Source organism: Micropterus salmoides, unplaced genomic scaffold (assembly GCF_014851395.1).
Source record: "Micropterus salmoides isolate LMB-PRFRI ecotype aquatic unplaced genomic scaffold, ASM1485139v1 Ms_hic_scaffold_4, whole genome shotgun sequence".
Classification (NCBI taxonomy): Eukaryota; Metazoa; Chordata; class Actinopteri; order Centrarchiformes; family Centrarchidae; genus Micropterus; species Micropterus salmoides.
This window is the reverse complement of record NW_024043372.1, coordinates 34,141,057-34,164,055: the sequence shown is the minus strand read 5'-3', so window position 1 is coordinate 34,164,055 and position 22,999 is coordinate 34,141,057. Positions and strand designations below refer to the sequence as shown.

Genomic DNA, 22,999 nt, shown 5'->3' with positions numbered 1-22,999 from the left:
ACTTTATGAAACGTTGAACATGTTGAACAAAAGGCAATAAAGGTAAATAGCCAGCCAGGGAGTCCAACTATGGTTTCTTGTCTTATTCGCTAATTTTTCAAATGTACATATCCAAGCTCAGTTGACCTTCTCTTCTCTCAATCACAGCCTTACAGCACTGGCACATCAGGAAGAATTCAATTAAGTCTCCTGGTTTACCAGGTTTGCTAATTTTGTGTCAAACTATCATCAAAAATAACCCATTTTACACCAGGTTCTAAATCAAACCCACCACAGGTTAAGTGAACAGCATTTCACTTGATGTTGCCCAATAAGAATTCAGAATCTCAACAAAAGACACTGGTGTCGATTGTCCTTTGTTGTTGTGGGTGTGCTTGTGTGTGTTTGTATTTGTAACTGTGCTCTGTCAATATGCTGCAGTTTTGGCCAGATCTCTCTTGAAAAAGAGGTTTTAAATCTCAATGACATCATCTTGTTAAATAAAGGTTTAAAAAACCTGTACTGACAGGAAAGAGGCAGAGGATAAAACCGGATCAATCAGCTGGGACAGTGTGGTGGGGTACCAAGGCCACTGTTGGACCCAAGGTATATATATTTTAGGGTAATTGCCCTGCTGGGGGCAGTAACTTCCTGGAGTCTCTGGTTGCCGGGCAAGTGCTCAGAGCCAAGAACAGTACAGTACATAACCCCTACAAAGCTAACTGGCTGTAATATTTAAAGGACAGACATGAGAGCGGTCTCAATCTTCTCATCTTTCAACTCTCCACCGAAAGCAATATTTCCCAAAACTATTCCTTTAACAAGTTTAATCTTCAACAAACAGTAACATAACAACAATTTGTTATTTTAGGGAGTTAGCATATTTGCTGAAACTGTCATTATATCCTGATAGTAGTACATGAGACAGATAATCTATGAAAAAATAAATCAGGTTCCCTTTGGCTCCTCCTACTGCTCATGATGCCATTTGCAAGAATCCACAGCTCCTGAGTCAAAACAACCAATCAGAGCCAGGAGCAATTTGTAACGTAAGCGATTATCAACCTAAGCGATACAATTTTGTTTTCTCCATTTTCCTATGATAACAGGTTCATTTTCTTGTGATCTCAATATAACAAACCATAGCTGAATACAGGAGTCGGCAAGTGCGTTTCTTTAGGATAATTTCCACTAAGATTACAGTGACAGGGGTTAGCTCAGTTTGTAGAGTGCAGCACTTGTAATCCAAGGATGCAGGGACTGACTCCTGCTTGTAGCAACTAATTTGTTCTTCTTTTGTGTGTTTTTTATTATCCTCTTCAACAAAGTTGTTATGAACAGATTCAGGGGAATCCAATCACACATTTTGCGATGGCTATTTCAAAGGTTCCAAAGTACCCATCAGGAAATGTGTAACGTTAAATGGATTCCCCTGAATAAGAAGCGAATGAATTTACTCTGCCTGGGAATGATGGGGAAATGAAAAGTCCACAGGTTGATGAATGTCTACTGGGATACACAATCCAGCATGTGCTTTATTGTGAGCATGTGAACAGTCTCTTCATAAGAACTTTGTTGAAGTGGATTATGAAAAAGATAAAAAAAGTTATTCTTCCATCAGGATCAAACACACAACCCTTAGACTATGAGTACTGTGTTCTACCAACTGAGCTAACCACTGATACTGAAAGCCATAGTAAAACTACCATTAAGAAACGTTCCGACCATTTTGTTAAACTACTATTTTGTTATCTCGAGATCACAAGAAGATTATCCTGTTATCACGGGAAAACGGAGTAAAAAAAATATTTGAATATTTGAAAAATATTTGTCCGCTTAGGGCTTCCGTAGTTTTCCAATTGATGTTTGAGAAACAACCAGCAGCAATGAAAGAACTGCCCCTTCCTCCTTTGCCAACAACAGAGTATAGTGCAAAACATATGTGAACACATCCCAGCTCCACACCGAGCTTTGGGCTCATTATGTTTGAGGCATGGTGACAAACAGTGGTTTCTATGGTGTACAGTTTCAGTGGTGTACTAGCCTCTCACTCCGCTGTTAGATTTTAGCTGCCTCTGAATACCTGTGTAACCACAAAGTGTTACAGCGACCGGGGTCTGGCGACACTATCTCAGACTGGTAGACTTGTAGAAATTCACAACTCTCAGCAGTTTCAATCTTAACTTCAATCTCAACTAAAATCACAACATTATACATACCCCTCCAATCATCTCAAAGTGCTCCTGCCTGTTGAAATCAATAGCTTTTCCATTGAAAAACCACTTGAAGATGGGACTCAGGGAAGAATCACTGGACACCTCGCATGGCAACACAAGGCTCTGTCCCACTGTGGCATCCAAACTCAAAGGTGGAACTATAATCTTGGTAGGATCTACAGCATAATGAAAGGAAAAAGGAAGAATCATTTGTTATTGTATGTATTCGTCACTGTATTTCTATAAAATACAGCCAAATGAAGAAGGTAATAAAGCTTAATTTGCCCAGAATAGTGAGGCAGGGTCTGCTCTAACAGAGTAATTAAGTGACCTTAAATAACTTCACTTAGGAAGCAAATGCCTCCCATAACTCAGTAATGAATAATTAAACACACTGCAATCACAATGTCAACCAGAAAGAAAAAAAGAACTCTCGCTCTATAATTATCATTATTTAAAAACCCAAATCTGAAAATGCTATAGCAGCTCTTTTTAAATTAAATGCGGGAGACAAAATATTCCTCACAGCAATAGACGGCGGTGGTTTGCCCCACTCTGCTACATGAACAATAACTCACAGCTGACAAAACCATGGATGACTTATACGTCTGTCAAACCGCGAGAACATAAAACGGCTATATACTTCATTATCAATTTCATGCTTGAACTAGTATGTTTTTCCCTTAAACAAAAAAAGGTTCAGTACTGAAAACCTATTCAAAAGGAAGAAATACCTTTCACCATCAGCGTCCCCGTACTGCTGGATGTTCCAAAATGGTTTCTGGCCACACATGTGTACTTGCCTCCATCAGATTTGGAGATGTTGGTGATACGTAGAGTCCCATCCTTCATGTGGTCTGTCTGAAGAGATGAAAACGGCCCATCGTGAGTTCACATCTCTCATTTGGTTCTAAATTTTTGAATGAAACCTGATGATATGAATGAAAAATGTTCCCATTTATTTCATTTTGAATGAAGAGTGTATTCCAAAAGTCTATTTACATGCCTCAGAAGAAAACAATTATCTCAGCTGAAGCAGAACAGATTTGCTGTAGGGTCAACATAGTATTGACACCACAGTAGCTTAAATGCTCATAATAATTGGATACACAACAGGTCACCAGGGCCAGGGAGGACGCGATAGGTAGAGGAGAGCAGCACTGGAGAGAGGCAATTTGAATGGGATCTTTAGCTGCAGCTTTATCGCTCTACAACACATGGAGATAGTATCAACATACTATAAGCCATTTCTGAAAAGTAATAACATGGAGACATACATATAGAAGCACTCACTTGAATAAATGGCTGGGCTCATGGGAGAAATAAAATGGGAGTCTGATGACAGTGCTTCAGAGAAACATGACTAAAACAACAATTACACACAGGAATATTGACCCCATTGTTGACTTTCATTAACATTCCCCTTTAATATAAAATTTATCCAGTGAACTTACATTAAATTTGTAAAAGTGTGAAAATATTATATATATATATATATATATATATATATATATGTTCCAAGGTGACTCTGTTCGTAGCCTGAGAAGCAAAACTGAGGGCAATAAAGCCCTACGTTTACAGTACCACTCACTACAAATCATTAAGCTTATTGCTTTGAGTGCATCGTAATAATTGAGGGCATCTCAGATGAGTGTATCAGTATTTTTATAAACCCATGTCCTCATTTGGTCAATGGTAGAAGGACAAGACGACACTGTTAAGAGAGACCTCAACCTAAAACAATAAAAGGAGACAAAAACAGGACTTTAGAAAGTGAGCAGGACATTCCCCCATGTCCTCAGTCAGACATTTTGGCGCCTTGGTTCTACACATACAAGTTGGAAAGTATGTAAACATATGCATAAATGAGGCAGATAATGCTCTACTGTTGTGACCTTTGGATTCAGCAAATCAAACAGAAATGTTGTGAGCAGCCGGCTCAAAAATCAAACAATTTCACATTGAATCCCAAGAATAAATATGTATTCACTCTAGCCAAGCTGAGACCCAGAGAGCATGTCTGGCACAGGGTGCTTTGCACTGATTTATTGACAAAAATATCAAACGCTGAGTGATGGAAGCGCACTGAGAACATGACCTGAGGGGCAATGAGCTGCAAAACAAATAGAAACGTAAAGAACTATCTGCTTTGTAGACAAACTCCATTCCATGCTGTGAATTCCTATTCTTTTCCTGTGCTGCCTGGGTAATGCCTGGATATTTTCTTTATGCTTTCCATGGAAAACATGATCCCACTGCCCCCATGTTGTGGCACGTCCAGTGAGCTACAGGAAGGCTATGGAAATATTTCTGTACAGATTGATCTGAGCCAGAGCCCAAAATAAAATGAGAAAGGAAAAAACAACAACACTTTACACCTCATTTGACCCATAGGCATGCAGATGAAAACAAAACAAAATTAGTCAGCATATGCCTTTGTGTTAAATAAATTCATTAAACAGTAGGTACAACAGTCACATAGTTATGACTCTTTCTCTTTTTTTCTGCAATGTTTTTAGCATCTAGAGTTTGCTACTTGATAGCAAACTTGAACAGAAGATATTTAAACCAGTGTACTTTCAAAATTTACATTTCCTCTGTATGACATATCTGTTGTGATCTCAGATAGTGGTTTTCCAAAGAGAATGGACAGTTCTTAGAAAATACATAGCACCATTTTTCATCAAGTGAGATATGTATAATTAACTGAGGAAAAAGTCCCTTTTATTATCCAATTGAAGCCTGAACCCACATAAATAATTTATTTCTGATTATTACATGTTTCTGATTATTGTAGTGAACAACGGTGTGGATTTGTGCATTTTATATTGAATAAATTTGGAGCTACTCTAAATTCCTTTCTCCTCCCCAGAGAAGAAGGGAGGGGTCAAAGTTGCTTTCTCTAAGTGCTATCCCGACCATAAAACTGGCACCTTTTTGATTCCGAAGCTGATAACGCGGGGCCTGACTGTTAAACTGACAAAGGGACACAAACCAGCCATTCGCATCTCCCTGAACAGCCTATCAAAACTGGCCCCCCCACACACGTTTCCGTAGCAATTGACCTTATTCTTTGTTTTATTACCACATCAAAAAGGAAAACCCCTGTCTCACCTAAGTGTGACATGGTCCAGACACTGAACTTTCAATGTAAAAGGACTGCAGTCTCCAAAGACTCAAAGCATTTAATTAAATCTAATTAAATCTTTAGTTACCTGAATACGTTTGCCTCTATTTGAGTAGTTATGTTAACTGTTGTTGCTATCTGTTGTTGATATTAGTGCTGAAAAGAAGTTACTTGTGCAGTGTTTTTATTTTCAGCAAGACACTCCTTCATCTAATGTAATCCAAGCTTTCCTCATGTAGCCTGAGCTCCTCCAAGTGGGCAAAATAAGTATTACATGCCCTCATCGGAAATGCCGTTAAATGTATAAATATCCTGACCAATAATGTGACAATTGTTTCCTGTTACCAAATGCTTAGAACAGTACAACCGTTCAACCATTGAGGTTCGATTGTGGAAAATGTTTGATTATAATACGTGCAAATAGATTTCTTTTCTTTAGACATTAAGTTTAGAAAGGCAGTCCCTTGGGAAACCTGAGACACCCCCTGGGGAACCACGCCCCAGACAACAAAAGAGCGACACGCGACCTCGCTTCGCTCCCCGCTTCGCTCCCCGCTTCGCTCCCCGCTTCGCTGTTGGCTCCTCCACCCTGCTCGGCCCTCTGGATGCTTCGGCACGCGCAGCGTGCCTCGCCAGGCAACGCCCAGACTCGGCCAGCGAAACAAACAGGCCCTTTTGTTCGCCTGAAGCTACACACGTGAAGTGCCGCGACATCGATCTGCCCTGATTTTATTTATTTCTTTTGTTTTGTTAAAGTTATCACTCCGTTAAGTTACACTGGACTAATTCAGGAACGACCAAGTTCCATTTTAAGCCTTTTTCGTCGAGCCAACTTCACCGAGGTCAGACCAAGCCACGTGGTCTCGCCAGCTACAACGAAGGAAACCTGAAAACAGCCGAATTGCCAGACGGAGGAGGCGTTTCAATCAGACACGGAGAACCCTGCAGAATCCCTAGCAAAAAGCCAGGATCGGCAGCTAGCGTGGGACCCGTGCAACAGGCCAAAAGCAGGCTGTCGACGAGCAGTAAGACTTAACACACGTCCTGTGATCAGATGTCCATTTTAACTCCTAAATTATAGCATTATTTTACTTTCAGTAGCTCTTCTATGCCGTATGAGTCAAATGCTTCCCACAACCGAACCTACAGGCTCATTGTTCAGCAAATGTTTATGTTCCCTGTATCCAACCATCTTTTTATCACCTTAGTTAGAGAATAAAGTCACTGTAATATAATCAAGAGCTGTGTGTGTTGCCTATTTATAGTTCCTGCCAAGAGAATTGACCCTTTAGATATGAGACTGACTGACTGATTTAAGATAATTGAGCGATTATTAACTAACTGATCACTAGTAATAATTGTATAATTATTCAAAACTACCTAGAGGTCCGGAGACTCTAGGATTATAACAACTCAGATGGTGCCCCAAAACAAGGAATTAAATAAAATGATTTTATGAATCTTAAAAATTCATAATTGGGTATCAATTCTCATAAATTTATTAAAATGCATAACTAAAATTTTTAGGTCTGCTACATTATTCACCCATGTCCTAACGTTCATCAAAATGAATGAGCATGAACTGCATTAAACAAATTATTATACACTTTGCTCAGGTCTCCTGGCAGCAAATTTAAGTGAACTAATACATTATAAGTTCCTACCAAACCTTTAAGATTCATCAAACAGTACAGGGTAAATATATATATATATATATATATATATATATATATATACTTACACACAGAAACCTCTCTTTTGAATAAAGAGGCTGTAAGAGAACCTCTGCCAAATATTCACAGCTGTCTGAAGTAAACCCCTTGAGAATTAAGGCTGATGACTTTGCATGTGCACATTCACACAATGTCATTGGTTCTGCTACCATTTGCAGCCTTGTCATAACTGTCTATTAATAAACAAGCTAACAGCTGATGCTCAAAACATGCATTCTAGAAATCAATGCTAGAATGCATGTTTTGCTAATGCACATTGTGATGCCTTTGACTGTTGACTTTTGTCAGAATGCTTGTTATGTTTGAAGCTTCTTAGGATGGTAATAGTAATGGTAATAAAACTGTTTTTGTAGACAAAATTCAAGACGCAATAAACGTCTAAACCTAGAACTGTAGAAAGAAAATGACTTCATAGACATTTTACATTACCCATTTGTGGTCAAAAACTACAGGTTTCAGACAAGATATAACGACCAAAATCAGACAGCATGGTTCCCCTTGCCCTCTTTATTTCTCCTCATTGAGAAGTTGTTGTAAGTCACTCAAGTTGCTGCCTGAACAGAAAAAAGAAGCAAGGCTCTCAAAGAAAATGAACGCTATTAAGTTAATTATATGACTTAAGACTAACAAGGCTTTCTGATGGTGTTTTACACAAAAGACATGCTTTCAATTGCGTGTCTGATGATATGTGGGCCTGCTGAACAATGGCTTAAGCGGGAAACACCAGGATACTGTCTTTCCTTCCCTTAAGAAATTACATAAATGCTCCAATATTATGTCATTCGGCAAAAAGCATGATGTCAACAGTGGGACCTGTAAAGTTTCCATTTAAAGCATCTCTAAGAGGGTTATAATCAATCCCAAAGTGCTGTAATTTTCACTGTTCACTGTGATAAATGCTGAATGTTTTCTGGAAAATGTTTGAGTGTCTTTACTTTTTGGACCTTTCCAGCAGTTTCCCAGCCCGCCCGTTTTTCTGAACCTACATGAATGTTTACCTCTTCTACTCGTTCAAACATTTAATGAAAGCATCTCTCATAACTCTGTTGGTTCTTACTGTCTGTCTCTGCTACGGCAGAGTTCAACAACAAACTGTTTCTTTAAGCTCGTAGGTGTTGCCTCAGACTTTAAATCATGACATGGTGTGGCCTGTCATGTAGCCTGAGGTAGAGTTTCACTGAAGGATGTAGTCAGATTGTTTTTCTCTGTGGTTTTCACACAGAGAGCAGGATCTCTGTTCTATATGCTGTGAAACTTCAGGGCACTGGATGCTTTGAAGTAGTCAAGCAGCTAAATCATATTCATCTGCCTTAAAGAAGTGACAGAGTAGAGGTCATGGCCTAATTTTTACATTCAGTATAAGGGCATCACACAAAACTACTATATGTCAACAGACAACCAACATCTATTTCTATATAAAGAATAAAGTGTCTATCTAAAAATGACACTTTCTTGGTGACTTCTAAAGTCCGATTGAGCAGAGACATAAATAACAATGAGTCCTACAAATGAAAATTACCACGTGAAAATCTGTTAACAGATGGCAACAATAGCATGAGCAGTGGAGCATACAATACCCTACCTCTCGCTGTCCTTCAGAAGTTCGCCCCCTCTCCACCACGAGATTGTGGCCTTGGGGGAAGCATGGGGGCGACACTCTAAGACCACTTCACCCCCCCTCTGGATCACTGTGGACTTCTTCACGGGCCGCCGGGTGAAGTCAGGTGGGGAAGCTGAGGAACAGAGCCGTGCTAAGGCTATTTGTCTCGCATTGTGTAGGAGCAACAGCTGTGCATCAGCAAAAATAGCAAGTACATCACTAGCAACTACCACTATTTTTCACCACAAGAATGGCTGATTGTGTAAAAAGAATTATGGAAATTAAAGAGCGAGGCCACAGGAGGGGATAGTTCAGCCTCTTTTTTATTTATTTACTCACTTTCAGAAAGGAAGCACTCTCATTTCACTGACACATGAACATACAGTTCACTTCGGTTCGGTTAGTCACTGTAAATGACACAGGGCAAACCAACTGCTTACCTATAACCTTAAGCTCAGCGCTGGCATAGACAGCTCCATGTTCATTCTCTGCTACACACTGATACATCCCAGAGTCCGACAGACTAATCCTGGATATGGTAAGTCTTCCCGCTTCCACATAGGTCCTCCCCTACAAATCAGGCCAGCTGATTAATGTTAACTAATATCGTTCACTGATTTATTTACATTAATTTGTGAGATAAAAGCAAGAATTTGAATTATCCTTTGCCTTATAGGTTTTCAGTTCAGCATTAGCTAAGCCTGAGTAAGGTTTGTTACTGAATTACTTCTAAAAGAGACCTTTGCAGTCCTGTTTGAGAGATCACAATAAGTGCCTAACATTTATTTATAAATATCAAATCTCATTGTTACTTGTGGTGTCTTACCTCTGCTGTTAGCAGCTGACCGTTCTTCAACCATTTGTATGTAGGCCTAGGCTTACCGGCGGCTTTACATTCCCACTGCAGATTAGCATCAATGGCCATATGAGCATCTTTCAGTGTCTGGACCCAATGCAGATGTTCAGCATCTGTGAAAAATACCCATGAATATGAATATCTTTTGACAAAACTGTCATTCTACTGCAGATACAGTATATTTAGTTTTACCAATATCTGATTTCCTTGTAATGATCAGATATACCACTTTTTAGTGACAATATTGTGGATATTTTTTTTTTTTTACAATTTGGGAGATGAGTGTTTTTTCTAAATGGGATGTACATTTGTTTCTAATTTTTACCACTGGAGAGCTTCTCCAGTCTGCGGGACAGATTTGCATACATGAAAGGCTGTGGCAAATTTGCACTACTTTCATCCAATTTGCGACTGTAATATGTGTGTAATTAGCCTGGTAGTGACCTGTTGCAGCATTGTGCAGTAGGTGCAGTTCATGGAATCGAGATCACTAAGTTCAGAGCAGAAATGAAAATGTGTTATGCTGCAGATTCCAAAGATTCCAAAATTCCATTTATTCTATTAATTTAGCAACTCCAGTGACAACATCTATTACTCATTAAGGTAAAATGTAGCCTGATCTGTCTTCCTTCTTGTATTATTAAAGCAACAGGGGTCATTATACCTATTTATATAAAACGTTTCTATTTGTCACCACAACCTCATTTTTCAACACAACAGCATAATTTACTTCAAATTATTAACCTTCAGAAATTCTGAATTTCCCATGCAAAATCTGAATGCACAATCAACCACAAGTAACTGCTGCTCTTTGCATGATCTGACCTTTAATGCATAGACTAACATTAAGGAGTTATGTGCACTTTCCCCGTGACAAACACAGAGTGCCTCAGATGGCAACCAAACTGCCTTTATAGGTTGCTTTGGCTGTGGGCCACAAACAAGTCATGTCAGTCAATTGGGGCACCTAGGGCACACATGGAAACAGGCTTATAAACAATGAGTCGGTGGTGGTTGAGGTGAGTCCCCCCCACTTCACTGTGAAGCGCTTTGAGTATCTATGATATAAATGTAATTCATCAGGGTGTTATGGGCTGGTAACAATCAAGGACAATCACACTGGCTTCTCGTATTACCTTTCCAAGCGGTGCTCTCTCCACCATGACATCTGATGTCATAAAAATCTAATAATAATGAAACTTGAGTACACATGTTTTTGCACAAATTATCTCTAAGAATGAATAACTAGTACATTACCTATTGGCATAGTCTTCATTCAATATTGAATAAGCTTTAGCAATGCTGCTGCGTGTCCACATTTATCTTGTACATGTTTGTATTAGGCCAAATTATATGAAACAATAAAATCACAACATTTTGTAGATTTCAAATGAACCTTGAAAAAAACTTGATGATTGGATGTGCCTCAAGTTCCTTCAGCTAAACACATATAAAACTGAAATACCTGTATTTGGCACAAAAGAAGTAAGACTGAGAATTAGTGCTCCTCTCAACGTCTTGTCTTTGAAAACCAAAAAATCCAAAAGATCCATCTTTTCTTGCTCCTTATCAACACGTACATTGACAGTAACAGCGGAGACTCTCTATAGAAGAGAGTTGTGAATATTCTCTCATAAAGACCGTGCATTCCTACGACATACAAATGACTCATTTCAAAGCTTGCAGTTTGACAGCCGGCTCCTTTTGATTCTATGGAGGTGGTAGACTTATCCTGACATATGAGTAATCTCATTTTCTTCTTCAAGCCACTGGTTAAAAGAAATATTCAGTATGCTGTAGGAAATCTTTAACATCGTGATAACAAAAAAGCACAGATAATAAGAACTAATTAACTCCAGATTATCCTGGCATTATAAGACTATTACATACAGAGACAATAATTCAATTACTTTATAGATAATAGAACAAATAATAAAGCACTTTTCCAAAAATTGCGAATATGAAATACTTACATAGTAAAGTGATGGATATTAAATATTACTGATAAAGGAGAAAAAGATTAGAAGTCATCTCCATGAAACAGAAAGCAAAAGTAAACAAGGTTCTTACTGTGGAATATAAGTTGCCCTCTGGCAACATTTTGTCCTCTGCTGTTTTCGACTACACACTCATACACACCGGCATCCTCCGGGCGAAAATATGGAATTTCCAGAACCCCACTGGAGTGGTTGATTTTAATCTTGCCGGGGAGTGGATTTCCATCAGCTCGTCTCCATGAGATGGAAGGCACAGGGCTGTGGAGGTCACACACAAAAGGTCAAGTTGGCCACATGCTCCTGCTCACACTGACCAGAAGGACTGCTGCCATGTCTGTCAGTCTGTTTTTTTGTAATACAGGATGTCTGGCCACTTCCCAAATCTGACAATGCAGTGTGAGGAGAGAAGCTGCACTGTGATAATGTCTCTGACACTTACTTTCCTAAGGCAAAGCATTCCAACTTCACTGATGATCCTTTAGAGACTTGAAGGGTGTCAGGAAACTGAACCTCAATTTTTGGCTCGTATTCACCCATCACTACTGCACAAAGAATAAAGGCAAATCACATCAGTCAAAACACAAAACAAGGACATGAAGTTTCCTGTAATTCATATTGGATGTGAGAGCTGTGGTGCGAATGACACTGGCAGAGAGCGAGTGTGCGTGTTGACGCCATATACAACAGCATTTGGCTTAGCGGATGGATGAGTTTGGATTACATATCTGCGTCAGCTCAATTCTCAAGTGGTACACATAAATGGTCCTGATGGGGTTTAGTATGTGTGGCAAGCTCCTTGCTGTGTGTGTGCCTGCTTGCATTTTTGTCAGTGCAGACTACATTTCTGGTTATGTAAATATGTGCCTTCATGCAGATAGGGAGGGTTTCTCGCATACATAACCCTGTATAGTTCAGAGGCTTTGGGATGGTGCAAAAACTTTGCTCGTAAGCAGAAGCAAAAACAGTGTCACGCTCAAGACAAGCGATTTATCTCCTAGGCTCGCCCTCCCTCCGACAGCGCGTGTCAGTTCAGCGCGCTAGATAACCAGGAGGCAGCAGAAGCGAACTATGGATGCTTACCGTCCCTCCGCACCACCACAGGGGTTGGAGAGCTGAACACAGTGGTGTTGGTCATCATGTTTCTCACCACACACGTGTAGTTCCCAGCATCTGAGGCTTCAACTTTGGCTATGTACAAGTTGCCCGTCCTTTGAGAGATAAAACGACGGGTGTCCTGCTGCAGGAAGCCAATCTGTCCATTGAAAACCCATGAATATTTGATCTCTAGAAAAAAAAGGAAGAATTTATAAAAAAACAGATACAGTGGCATACCCATAATGACCAAGACAGTAAGACTTGTAGCATTGCAAATACATTCTGAGATTTTCTATTTCTCTGCAAAAAATATAGACATGACATTACACAATAATTTTATATTTTCTGTTAATAAATCCCATGAAAACACCAAAATCATCAAAGAAATTAGTGTACCCTAAGGCCCAGCAATATTGCATTTGGAGGGTCCAAAGATTATTTAGCTAAACAGAATATGTGGGCAGAGTTATCCAAACCTCCTTCACCAACCTAAAGAACAGAAAGAAATGAATCAACCATGTTTTTGCGAACTGTCATTCAAACACACTTCAGCTCCAGGATATCGCTCTGCTAGCTACTACGACCCGCAGGCTAATGGTCAAGCACAGCTTTGCCTCTATATTTGTGACTCATTTTTAAAGACTTAAACTATGTCTTCAGTAGGAATGAATTGGTTTGGTACTGTCGTTGTACTGTGACCAAGTTCGCACTGCATAGCCCTGATCGATCCGAACTCCATTCAGAAAACAAACATTTAAAAAGTTGTTGTCCTGCTGACTTGCTGACAGACCTAACAAAGCATGGATTCATATCTTTAACAAATCGTCTACATCTTGTAGTTATTTCTGCATCAGTTTGATCCGTTTTTTGCAATTAAATCACAGCACAATGTTTACTTTTAGTTCATACAGCTGTAGCAATCGCGGGTTGTGTTTATTTGCGTTGTGTGGGCAGTTGTGATAAAATCCCCGCGAGGAAAGCGTTGCTGTATGGAAGTTGAACCCAATTAAATGCGAGCAACTGTACATTCATAGTAGATTACTTTGTAATATGAACAAGGTAATTTTGCTGTTGACCTCACACTTGTTGCAACAAAGAATCAGATGATTTTCATTGTGATAACTTTCCAAAGTTGTAACTCTTGTGGAATTATAAACCGCTGTAGAGTGTTTGGCATCTTATAAGCCTATATAAGCCTCATATACACCTACGGACCTTTTACTCAAACATGCTTTCCTGAATCTTATTTCATTGTTTCACTGGTCTTTTCTTGTTATTTGTTAACAATAAGAAAAACATAGAATAACTCCTCCCTTATCTTTTGAATATGAACCAAGACTGGTATCACAGTAAAATTAAGCAAACATGGGATTCACTACAGATGTGCACGTGATTATTAGATCCTAATGTCATTACTCAATCATAGTCTGCACTAGATTTTACAGGAAATATCAATTTAGTTGATCTCCAACTCTTGTCACATGGGTTAACGAGGAGGATTCATGCCAACTAAAGAATGAAAGGAATAATATGAATGTCAAAACAAAAGTGTAAAACACATTCATAGCAAAAGAGACAGGGGGGGGGGGGGTATCTGCAGGGACTGCAGAGTGAACTTGTCTATCAGTGCAGCCCTCCTGTATCAGAAACCTGACATGCTGCAGTCAGTCCTTTTGACTGGGTAGACAGTAAGTCCCGCTCATTTCCTTGAGGGAAAACAGTGAATTAAAATTATTACAGGGAAAGTCAGGGCAGCAACTGACAGACCTTTCATGATTAGAGACTATCAGAGACTGTTACAGTCTCACAGCAACAGAGGACTTGCAGGCACATCATTTCATGTCCTCTGACAGAGTTTAACTCTCAGCTCTGCTCCTTTTAGACCACGTACCTATAGATTACTCAAAAAAAGCTTCATATAATTTCTCTTATATTACAGTAAGGTGCATCCCCTCACTCATCAAGTTGTGCATCAACAAGCATTAAAGAAGCTTTGACATAATTTAAAACTTGTGGCCAAAAAACAGCATTTTGCACCATTTTTCAATTTTAAAACACCTCAAGCTAGCATTATTGTGTAGCGCAAATCCCATCAAATGTGTGACTATGCTCTGTTTAAGAGGAAACATAAAGATATGAAGGCTTTTAAAAGGGGAGGGAGGAGAGGCTGGAGGGCAAATTGCTAAAGTGTGGAATCCCATGTGGCTGCAGGATTCAGCTGGCAACAGAGAGCGGAGAAAGGCTGGTACACTGGCGTGAAATTGTGCTGGTGGGCACGGAATGGCTGCAGGAGTGCGGACCACTTTGAGGGTCTGCTAATCAGCAGCACACAGAAGCATGAGCCGACTCACAGCTGTGCCATGGGATAAACGCTCCCCCGGCCACAGCAGCCACCACCAGCCTTTATTACCCGCAGATAACCTGCCCACATCGAGGAAAAGAAATTGACAGTTGGGGATGTGGCGCACTGGAGACTTTATAGATGACAGCACAGTCACAGATCATATGGGCGAGAAGAGTGAGCTCAAGGTTAAGAAGTGTGAGGCTATGAACTATAGATGTGAAGGCATGGGTCTGGGTAGGTAGAGCGGTGGCTGATCATAAAAAGTTCCCTGTCTGACAGATAAAGAGAAGAGAGACAGTGTGTCAAGAGTTCGAAACGAAGAGCAGCAAAAAAAGAAGGTGGTAAGGTTTAAAAACAAAAGAGACACAGCAGTGTTACAGGGAGATAATAAGCAGCAGAGTGGGGAACAATAACGATTGCTGAGGCAAGCAGGAGGGTGAGACTACAGCAGACAATGCAGAAGAGTTAGGACAGAGCAATGTACCTCCGTAATGGGGTGGAGGGCCGCAGAGCAGAACCACGGCTTGACCCTCCCTCACCGACACTGTGTTCCTTGACTTCCTGCTGAAGTTCTGCAGAACTGTTGAATATAAAATAAAACTTTTTTAGGGTCTGGCAGCTGTAATAACTTTACCTGAAGGTGACATCCGGGAAAGGGCATTTCATTCTGCAGAATATTTCCCTGTCTGCTCACATTGACATACAAGTCAAACCTGAGAGTTCCCTGTTAATATCACAGCAAGCACAGGAATTCAGGTAGAGGGGGCAGGAAAGTGCTCATCACCTATTGTGCTTGAGAGATTACTTTCACCTTTAATTAAATGCTGATGTGCTGTGTGGAAGAATAAACAGCGGGAAGACATATCAATCCCAAAGTCTTAGAAATACCAACCAAGTCTCGGCAGGGATCAAGCAAATATCAGCAGTGGTCAAATCAAAACTCAACTGATTAAAACTCCCCCAAATCAAGACACACAGTCCTCATCCCTTCATGTATTCCACTGGTGCTACAGACTAGTATAAAAATCAACACAATCTCAGACATGACTTTTGACATTCAATCCGGGAAAATTTTTGAAAAAAACTCTATTGGAAAATTTTCAGTGTGGAAAACCCCGAACATCTTTGAGAGGCTATTTTGAATACGTTTGTGTTTGTTACCACAAAAGTCGCTTAAATATAACACAAAGCAAATATTTGAATATTACATTGCACACGTAAAAAAATGATTCAAGGGAAAAAGTGAACTTAAAAGGACAGTCAGGGATCTGTTTTTGTGAACCCAGCGGCATGATGCAGATCGCAGTCAAGTGTGCCCTGCCCCAGTGCATCATGGGGGTGCCAAATGCACTTCCTTGGCTCACATGTTGCACATTTAGATACAGAGTGGGATCAGGTGAATACATTATCATATACTATCGGCGCGTTATTGGCTGTGACAGTCATGGAATCATCATCTTCATTACTTTCATCTTCTTTAAACAAAGGGCTCTCTCTCTGTTCCTCAGAGGACACTTACTGTCGACATGGACGTGCATCACTTCAACATGAATATATATGATTATACAGCAGTTAAAAGTAGGTGATGTCTCATTTTCTTGTCCGGGCAGAAACAGTAGAGAGAGTAGGGCTTATTATTATTATTTACACTGTACAGTGCCAGAAACTGTAATGAATGCGATGAAAAAGAAATAAAATTGTGAACATGTCTCCCATATAAATCGGGAGGGTAAGCTAGTATGTGTACTTCAGTCGATAGCGTGCTGCTTGTGATGTCGTATTATTCTGTTGCACATGCGGGTCTCTTTCAGGCCGTGGCCAGTTCCCACTGGAGTCTGAAGCAGGACACATTTAGAAAATACATATAACAGTCAATCAAAAAAATTGGATCTGGGCAATAAATTGGAATTGAGCATTAAGACCTGCAGTGTGAATGTAGCCAGTGATCCACACAATAACCATCTGCAGTTAAATACCACAATATTGCATTAAATCAAATAAACGTTGAATTATAAGTGCAGTTATTTCATGTTGTATTGTATTTAGGGCTGTCCCCGACTAAACACTTTCCTTGTCAACTAGTAGTTGTTGGTTCAAGTTGTTAAGTTGATTAGTTGTAGTATATTTTATTTATTTAAATGTAAATTTTGGGGGGAACAGAAAATGGTTTGAGTTCTAGAACTGAGAAAAAAAATGTTACAGAGAAATATAAAACCATAATAATGAGCCTTTGAAATACAAATTTTACAACAGACAAGAAGCGAGCTGCCTGTTAACGACAAGTAATGATCCTGAATGTGTCAGAACAACCAGCAAAGAGACATTTTGTTTATTTATTTCAACACATTTAACATCACACAAGCCTTTCCGTTCAAAACACGGGAATAAATAACTTCCAGCTTCATAAGAACAACTACTCGAGGATTTATAATGTTACTTACAAACCTTGCTCCTCTCTGGTCTCCTGTCTGACACAGTTTTAGAGATATCCTGTCATGAAAAATTAGACATGTGGAAAACCTTACCTGTTGATAAGGCTGTTGATGCTAGATAAAACATCAGATCAAATCAATTTGTGGCCGCAAAGCCAACAGCTGTCCAGATATTTCACTCTGGGCCAAAGTGGTGGACTGACAGACTGACCAACAGTGCCATTCCTAAACCATACTAGTATGATTACAAAAGTAGTTTGTGTTCATTATCTCAATTAGAGCTGCAATTATTAATCAATTACAGTATTTGATTAGCCGATAAACAGAAAATGCATTTAATCTGCAACAATTCTGAATCGATAAAAATAAAAATCCTCTGGGTCTGCTATTGCATTACACTGAATATTATAGGCTTCAGATTGTTGGTATAACATAATGAGATATTTGAGGTCTGAGAACCTGATGAACATTTTTCACCGTTTTCTGACATTTTCTAGACAAATTAAACCAAATGATAATTAAAATAATTAGCTGCAGCCCCATTCTAAAGCATCTGTACAATAGGCTACATACAAAAATCAACATAAGTCTCTACTCACATGCAAACTGGACCTTTGCCTCCCTGCTGACAACGGTCCCAAACGTGTTGGTGGCGATGCACTGATACACTCCTCCATGATTGATGACATGAGGATTATTGATCAACAGGTTCCCCTCTACAAGGCTGTAGTTTGGATCCGACTCTGTGTTTATATCTCTCCCATCCACATTCCACCTGTAGATAAATTACAAAGTACTAATCATCACACACAACAGTGTTTTTGGTGACAGGCCACTTCACAACTACGCCCAAGTCTGCTAACATCTGTGGCAGAAACTTTCATTTTCATCTTTCAGTTAAATATTTGGAAAACATCCAGAAAACATCCCACAAGGACGCATATGATTAAAATGTAATTACCTTCCTACCGCTAATGAATTACTGCACTGAAAATGTAGCCACTACAGTAACACAGCCTGGTGTCATAAATAGCTCAACAGAGCACTTTATACCAAACATTCACTGATGCTACACACTGTCAAACCTTATTGATAGTCAAACACAGGTAAAACACTTACCTATAATGTGGAGGAGGGTTTCCTTTAGCTTTGCAATTAATAAACACCTGCTTATCATCCGTGCTCAGTGGGAAAATACTGTCACTAGGCTCCTGGGTGAAGACAGGACCATGGCGTGTATTCTCTGTATTGAAAAAATTGAAATTTAGCTGTGCAATGGTGCTGAGAAAGTGACACTGAATAGCTGCAAAAATAAATCAGTCAGTGCTCAGAAAACGCCCATATAATTAGCTGCCAACTCTTTGAGTGGATTCTGCATTTAATAAACACTCTTGTGCACATGTCACAAGGCAGATAATGCACTGCGATGAGAGAGCAATTAACTAGAGATAACCCTGTAGCATGCTGGTTAACTGGCATATTCTATGCAGCCTTCAACACATTTTTTCCCCCGCCCTCATTCGGAGTCAGGATGTTTATGTACACAGTAATTTATGAGTTTACTGTTGAAGCCCAGATCAAGGTAATAGTAATACATGGTTTACAACATCCTGACTTCACCAATAACATAAGAGTTCATGTTTTGTTCCTTCATTATTTTTAAGTAACTGTTCAAATGGAAGTGCAGTTACAGGAAATGGCAAAAAAAAAAAAAAAAGGATTTCATTATTGTGTCACTGAGAAATTGACCATTTGTTAAACCCTGCCCAAGCTTTCCATTCTCACACAACACATTATCAGTTTACAGTAATACCAGTACCAGATATAACATTCACAATTCTCAGTATTTGTTATAAAACAAGTGGTCCCTGTTTTCAGACAGAGCTAGACAAACACTGGCTTCTCATTTCTAGCTGGGGACTGCCAATTTTGCAGACTGAGATGATTTTATCACATAGCTAGCTAGCTAATTAAGCTAATGTTTTTTTTAAACCAAAACCTGTAATTAATGTAGTTAATGTAGCTCTCCTTGGCGTTGGAAGTAATGCTGGGTTAGGTTGCTATTGTAGGTAGTAAGCAAATTAGCCAGTCATGCTAACAATTGCAACTTATGTTAGACTTTAACCCGTTCTCACTCCCCGACTCGTCACATATGGAAGCATGGTCAAGACCCATCGGCGTCAGTTTGTAACGCATTGGGGATTCCTATAGTCATATTTCTACACAGTAGAGGAAGCCCTGTGGCATCAGTATTTGATATTGAACAGAAAAGACTGAGTAAGGAGGTAGTTGGGGTGGACGGAGAGCCAGAACCCAGACTTTGAACCAGGAGAGCGGTGTCCGTGTCCCGTGTGAAACAAAAAGTCAAAATTAAATATTTTTATTTAAGTTAGGGAAGTTGCGTAAGTTAACTTACGTGTTAACTGACGTACGTAGTTATTTTAACCCAAACCATGATCTTTTCCTAACCTCAAACTTTTACCTCAAACCTCTTACTTTTTGTGCCTAAACCTAACCAAATTCACAACTTTAATAATGTGCCATTTCAAAATGGCGATGTATTGAAACGCTTGTGTTTTATTTTGAAAGTGGAACTGGACGTTGCATATTTATTGTTGTTAAGAGTTGCTAACTTGACTGCGGAGCCCTAAATGTCTAAAAATGACGCAAAAGGTCAACCCATGGTGTTAAAAAGCGACGCCAAAGGGCCTTGACCAAGGGTCAATTTGCGACGAGTCGGGAGTGAAATGTGTTGTAGACTTAAATCATTCCTTACACTTTTAGTCTTGTGTGTAAAAAGTACCCACTCTCTAAACTCTTATGTGTATAAAATCCAAAGCTTGACAGGCCTGGTGTAGCCTATTTGTAGGTGCTAAGCTATGATTGGACAATTGCTGTTTGGTGTCAGGAGTCAGCAAATGGTCAATTCACAGAACACTTTGACACAAGGTCTGTTACTTGTGCTATTAAGTATTATCAAAATGTGTGTCACTGAGAGCTACATCTGTTCCTAGATTTAAACTCACACTTGGCATCTGGTTCACTCTGTGAACTGTCATGCACGGAATCAAAACACAACCGGTCCAATCTTTATTACATGTCAAGAGTAATTAGAAAGATTGACAAGTAACACAACTGGCTAACTGAATTATGATTTATTTCATTATGATCTTAATGCAAGCAGGATAACTTGGTTAAGGTGTTGAGTTGCAAAATTAGTAGTATTAGTATAGTATTAGTATCGCCTTGCTCTGTTTATAATTTAATTATTAGAGTCTGCTAAACTGTCGTCTTTATGCATGTTGTTTGGGCATGTGTATCTGCTCAGTCGAACTTGTTGTTTTGGTTAGCTCCAGCCAAGCGATCAATACACAGGAGTAATTAACTGATGTTGCACTAATTACTCCTGTGAAATCTAACATTTCACAAAGGATACTGGAACACTGGTGTCCACCCTCTCTTTCCACTGACACTGTGTGTGATACACAGAGCTGCATGTTAGTGTTGCTCTTGCAAACGTATCATTTTTCTTTTTGTGCACATGAGAGGATGAGATGATTTTTTACACATCTCTAACCTTGACTAGGACAAAGAGTGCTCCCTCCCACATCATCATCATCATCATCATCATCATCCTAATGAGAGTGGGAGTCTTTGCCTCAGGTAAGGGCCTTGTTTCCCCAGCCTCTGTGGGAGGTGTTTCATTTTTACCCTGGTTGCGATGTCCTTTAAATTAAACAAATTAATGAACCTTTAATAGCTGGGCTATTTCACCTGGGAAATGGTCGGGTGGTTTGTGTGTATGCTTGAGAACAGCCCTGCCCTGTAAACACACCAACTCACCAACACACACACACACACACACACACACACACACACACACTTAATTAGTTTTCATGGGAATGAATGTGTGCTCAATAGCATACATATGTATGTAAAGAACAGCATGTGCCTCCCATTGCACAACTCTTCATTCTGTGGTCTTGTGTTTGCAGGCTGCATAGATGTACCCCAGTGAAACTGCTGACGTGAGATGAGATGCTAAATCAATGGAAATGGAAGCATAAATAACAACACAATAGACCCCTCTCCATAGGCTGTATAAATGTAAATGTATTTGTTTGATGACTTGTAAATGGTTGACTTAAGTTCTATACACAGTATATCTGTCAAATGTGACTGTCGACATTAAATCTCACTCAGTCATCTAGGCTTCACATGTTACCATATCCAGACATAAAGTGAGAGCTCTTAGAGAGATTTTAACGCCTTAGCTGTAGCTCATACAGGTATTAGGGAAGTGAAGGCTTGTGTTACTCTGCTTTTCTCTCAGTGAAGAGGAGCACCTCGGCACACTGTGGATGTATGTTGCTGAGAACGGAGTGCAGAATAAATTAGTTTTAGGAAAAGAGTTAGTGTGGATTTTTATAATGCTTGCCACATTTCTTTTAAGTGGCAGCAGTTGGACATAAAGCAAGAAAATTGCATAATAAAACAGGGAGACATAAAAACACCAGAGAGTGAATTCTCTCCAATACATCTGTTGTCTCTCTTCAAATGTAAATCTAACATTGAGTCACGATCTTAAAAGAATGGTCAATTAGTTGCAACCTTGACTATAGAATACTATTTTTACAATATCTCTACATCTCTACAATATAACAGTCTTTAGAATGACACACGGCAGTGTTTCTTTACCTTGTGACAACTTCATCCTGTTAATTAACAAAAACTACACCACTAAATTCAACGGTCTGGCTCTGTGGTTCTTATTTGCACTTAAATGCATTGCTAAGCCCTTTAAAACCGAAATGAAATCTACAGATTTGGCCATGTTTTGCAATTTGTTTTTACAAACTAGTAGTAGATTTTGCTCAGATAAAAAATCTACAAAGATGATGTTCCCTTCTGAGACCGCTATCAAGTCCTCACAAATTAAATGATAACCTAAACATACATGAAAAAGAGGCAAACTCCCCTCGTTAGAGATGGATGCATATCAGGTGTGTCATGAAAGGCGACTTGACTTGGCGTCTCACCAGCCAGGCAGTCTTTGAGTGACAGAAGGATTAACAGTTCCCATGGCAACAACATCTTCATTTTCCAAGGTCAAAGATGATCCTTCTTCCCATCCAGTTGCCAGAGAGTGGAGAATATTTTCTGTGCAAATGCTCCTCCGTTTGGCTCTGGAAGAGAGAGAGAGAGAGAGAGAGAGAGAGAGAGAGAGGGTGATGGAGATGGGGAGATGCATAGTACATCAAGCCTGGATAAAAAAAACAGGCTGGAAGCTGTGGAAAATTGGTGAGACATTAATAATTCATTCAACCAAATAAGCAGAGCCAAGATCTCATGCCGAAGGGCCAGCTAGCAGCTGATACTGCGGAGCTGATATTTAGTGTATACATACTGCTGCTACACTATCTCCCAGGGGCAAAAAAAAAAGTTTGGATGTTTGCATCAGCAGCAAGACGAGCAGAACATCCTGCCAAAGGTAATGCTAAGCTTTCTGAAAACTGTTGGTTCAATATACTGTATTTACTAAGTGTGTTAAGTGTACAGTATATATCACAGGGAATGTTAATGTATTCAGACAGACAAACTGAACTGAATCACCAAATAA

General features: G+C 39.6%; 1 protein-coding gene across 1 annotated transcript in view; it reads right to left on the bottom strand.

Moving 5' to 3' along the window:
* The window catches only part of LOC119886956 (contactin-4), a 43,322-nt gene extending 20,763 nt beyond the window's left edge, over positions 1-22,559 (bottom strand). Inside the window, 12 exon segments of the mRNA XM_038697969.1 lie at positions 2,199-2,371; positions 2,930-3,052; positions 8,633-8,788; positions 9,096-9,225; positions 9,482-9,624; positions 11,582-11,766; positions 11,948-12,050; positions 12,589-12,792; positions 15,432-15,527; positions 17,979-18,154; positions 18,499-18,622; positions 22,419-22,559. Of these exon segments, the coding sequence (XP_038553897.1) occupies positions 2,199-2,371; positions 2,930-3,052; positions 8,633-8,788; positions 9,096-9,225; positions 9,482-9,624; positions 11,582-11,766; positions 11,948-12,050; positions 12,589-12,792; positions 15,432-15,527; positions 17,979-18,154; positions 18,499-18,622; positions 22,419-22,479 (1,674 nt within the window). The 5' untranslated portion in view covers positions 22,480-22,559.
* Positions 22,560-22,999: the final 440 nt, after the last annotated feature.